We start from the raw sequence: 3306 nt of genomic DNA, 5'->3' as shown, positions 1-3306 counted from the left end.
CAGCAGGCTGGGTCATTCGTCGTACTAGCAAAAGATACGAAACCCACTTGTACGTAGGTTCTCTACAATAAATACAGTAGAAAACTTCTCCCTCTCTCTCTCTCCAAAGGGCCTGGCGCTCATCAACGGGACGCAGATGATCACCTCGCTGGGCTGTGAGGCTGTCGAGAGAGCCAGCGCCATTGCACGGCAGGCTGACATTGTGGCAGCCCTGACCCTGGAGGTGCTGAAGGGTACCACCAAAGCCTTCGACACAGGTCAGAATGGTCCTTCCATTTCACCAGAGCTGGTGGAATAGCAGTGGGGTCTTTAGACATAGGGGGTGGGGGTGGCTGGTAAGGAAGAAGGAGAAAACTCGTGTCTGTGGTATATCCGGTACTAGTTAAGCTTCAAGTTATGCCTCTCTTGATCCTCAGAATGACCATGTGTTGTAGACACACTGATCCTGAGAGTTAAGTGACCTGCCCCTGGTTACCCAGCAATCTGGGTGAGCTGAATTTTGCATTGTCTTAGGAATCTGTTCACAGGACTTGAGAACTAGAGTTGAATCAGGGTTGGTTCCAGTTAAAAAACTGGGAGGAAAAAATGATAGAAGTCATAGCTTATCTAGAAAGTAGTGAATTTAAGTAATGCCCACTAGAATGAGAAGTAGAGGGGAAAACTGTCTAAAAGTAACTTAGTTAAATTAGACCACAGTAGAAACAACTTCTTCTGGGTTGCTGGAAAAGATATGATGCATTTTACATAGAAAAACAGAAATATCAGGACTTTTCTGACAACCTAATATTATCAGCCCAGTTTTTGTTTTTGTTTTTTCCAAGAGAGACTTTTTCTATAGGGCGCATACACTCACCATAGAAACAGAGAGGCAGGAAGCGAGAAATCCCCCCCCCCAGGGGGATGGCCACACCACAGTCCCTTCTCCTCCATTCTTCTCTCAGGATTTTGGGTACACACACGCACCCCGCATGAATTTTAAGCCGCTGGGTCTGAGACTAACCGGAGTCACAATCAACTATGTGGGGAGTCCAGTGGCATAACCATTCTGCCATCTGCTGGTCCCTAGTCCAATTCTTTTAAGGTAGGACCAGTGTCTTGAGTCCAACTCCCATGGACTCCACACATAGATATTCAAAGTGGAAAGAATAAAGTCAATAAGGAAAACTATTCTCTGGGAGTTAAGTTTCTAATTCTCAGTGATGGTGGAGGATCCCTGGGATTTTTGAGGGCCATGTCGGCATTTTGGATTATTCTGAGCCATTGATGGTAGTTCATCTAATATCAAGATTACTCAGACATTTTCTCCGTTTTCAATTCTAGATATTCATGCTGTTCGCCCTCATCGTGGGCAAATTGAAGTTGCTTTTCGGTTTCGGTCACTCTTGGACTCTGATCACCACCCATCAGAAATAGCAGGTCTGGGCACATTCATGTGACTAAGTAATAGGGTTATATGTTGTGTGCCAAGAAGTCCTACCATGTTCCTGCCTGCTCTTAGCCCTTCTATCTCTTCCACAGAAAGTCATAGATTCTGTGATCGTGTTCAAGATGCATACACCCTGCGCTGCTGTCCACAGGTAAACGCACAAACACACACACACATACACACACACACAAATGATTTTCTTTCTCCAAATTCAGAGAAAAAGGAAGGTGTTAGAATATCATGTAATGGCCAATTATAATCCAAATTTCTTTGTTGCCTCTATTAAAAATGATGTCTTCGGAAACCAGCAGTTGGTATAATGGCTATTTCATTGGACTCACATGTAGTTGACTGCGGTTCCAGTCCTGGACCCGGTGGCTTAAACTCACGCCGGGCGTGTGTGCGTGCGTGCCCAAGATCCCGAGAGAAGAATGAAGAGAAGGGATTGCGGTGTGGCCATCACCCCTGGGGAGTGATTTCTCACTTTTTGTTTCTCTGTCTCTCTCTGTCTTTCTGGCGAGTGCACGCACCCTATATATATATATATATATATATGTGTCTTTCGTACTTTGATTCATCCAATTACTGTAAAGTTTCTATTTTGTATGATACACTCTTGGCTTTCTTTCACATTGTTCTGCTCTACCCCTTTTGCAAGAGGAATCAGATAATTTGCAATATCGATTTAGTGCTTTTAAATACTGACAGTAAAAACATCGCTATAACCAGTTAATAGAGTTTTACTGGTTCTCCTTGTTACATAAAACTTTAACCCAGCAGTCAGGGATGGTCAAAGGAACGACTAAGTAGATCATTTCAAAATACAAGTGCCCATCCATAGCTGGCCTTCATTTTACAGTCAGATATAAATCATTAAAACTAGTCTGTGTGGCTTAACTTTAAATTAAAAATGCGAATAACATGGGTTGGTGTTAGGCATTGCTGGATTGCAGGTGTCAAATTCCATTTGCATATGGCAATGAGTTGACTGAAAGATTAATGAGCATTTCGAGAGAGAATATTTCAGCCATGCCAAGTTTCAGTCTATGGCGTAATATAAAGTCATCCTCAAAAATATTTTTAGGGAAGAATTGCCAGATTAGTTCTACAAGAAAATAAGGCCTGAAGACATCCTCGATGTTCTAGTCATGACAGCAGACTCTCCATAATGGGCGCCACGATCAGTGTCTTCCGTATAATAATTCATTCCATTTCCCCAACTGTGAGATAGGTACTCTCCCTTCCATTTTGCAGTGTGGAGCTGAGGCACAGACCTTGCCTGATTTTTGCCTCCTTGAGTGCTGGAGAAGCAGCAGGCAGGTTCTGCTCTAGATTATTGTCTCTGTTTTTGGACGTGGCACAGGGTAGATGCCTTATCTATGGGCATCTTCTGATATGATGGCTTTATGCCTCCTGAACTTAGGCTTCTGGGATGATAGCTACCATCTACCACAGCTTTTTTTTTTTTTTTTTTTTTGAGAGATTTTTTTTTGCTATAGGGTTCATGCTCTTGCCAGAGAGACAAAGAGAGAGAAAGTGAGAAATCACTCCTCCCACCCCCACAGGAGGGATGGCCATGCTGCAATCTCTTCTTCTCCATCCTCTTCTTGGGATTTTGGACATGTACCCCATGTGGCCAGTGTGAGTTTCAACCTGCTGGGTCCAGGACTCAAGCTGCAGTTGGACTTGTGGAAATCCAGTGCCTTAAGCACTATGCCACCTGCTGGCCCCAGAATTTGCAATATCTTATTCACTTCTCATAAACTATAAGGTAAACTGTTGTCTGTTTTCTAAGTCTGTTTCTGTTTTGACCAGAAACTTGTGCAAGTCCTACCACTGGTCTAGAAGTAGACCTACCTGGGCCTACAGTTGACACTCTT

General features: G+C 43.5%; 1 protein-coding gene across 1 annotated transcript in view; it reads left to right on the top strand.

Annotated features, from left to right (window-relative positions):
- The window catches only part of HAL (histidine ammonia-lyase), a 30518-nt gene that overhangs the window by 13609 nt on the left and 13603 nt on the right, over window positions 1-3306 (top strand). Inside the window, exons 12-14 of the mRNA XM_006154880.3 lie at window positions 110-257; window positions 1321-1416; window positions 1519-1577. Coding sequence (XP_006154942.1) covers window positions 110-257; window positions 1321-1416; window positions 1519-1577 — 303 coding nt within the window. The remainder of the gene's footprint in view (window positions 1-109; window positions 258-1320; window positions 1417-1518; window positions 1578-3306) is intronic.

This window comes from Tupaia chinensis, unplaced genomic scaffold (assembly GCF_000334495.1).
Source record: "Tupaia chinensis unplaced genomic scaffold, TupChi_1.0 Scaffold000423_1, whole genome shotgun sequence".
NCBI classification, from domain to species: domain Eukaryota; kingdom Metazoa; phylum Chordata; class Mammalia; order Scandentia; family Tupaiidae; genus Tupaia; species Tupaia belangeri.
This window is presented reverse-complemented; position numbering and strand designations above follow the sequence as displayed.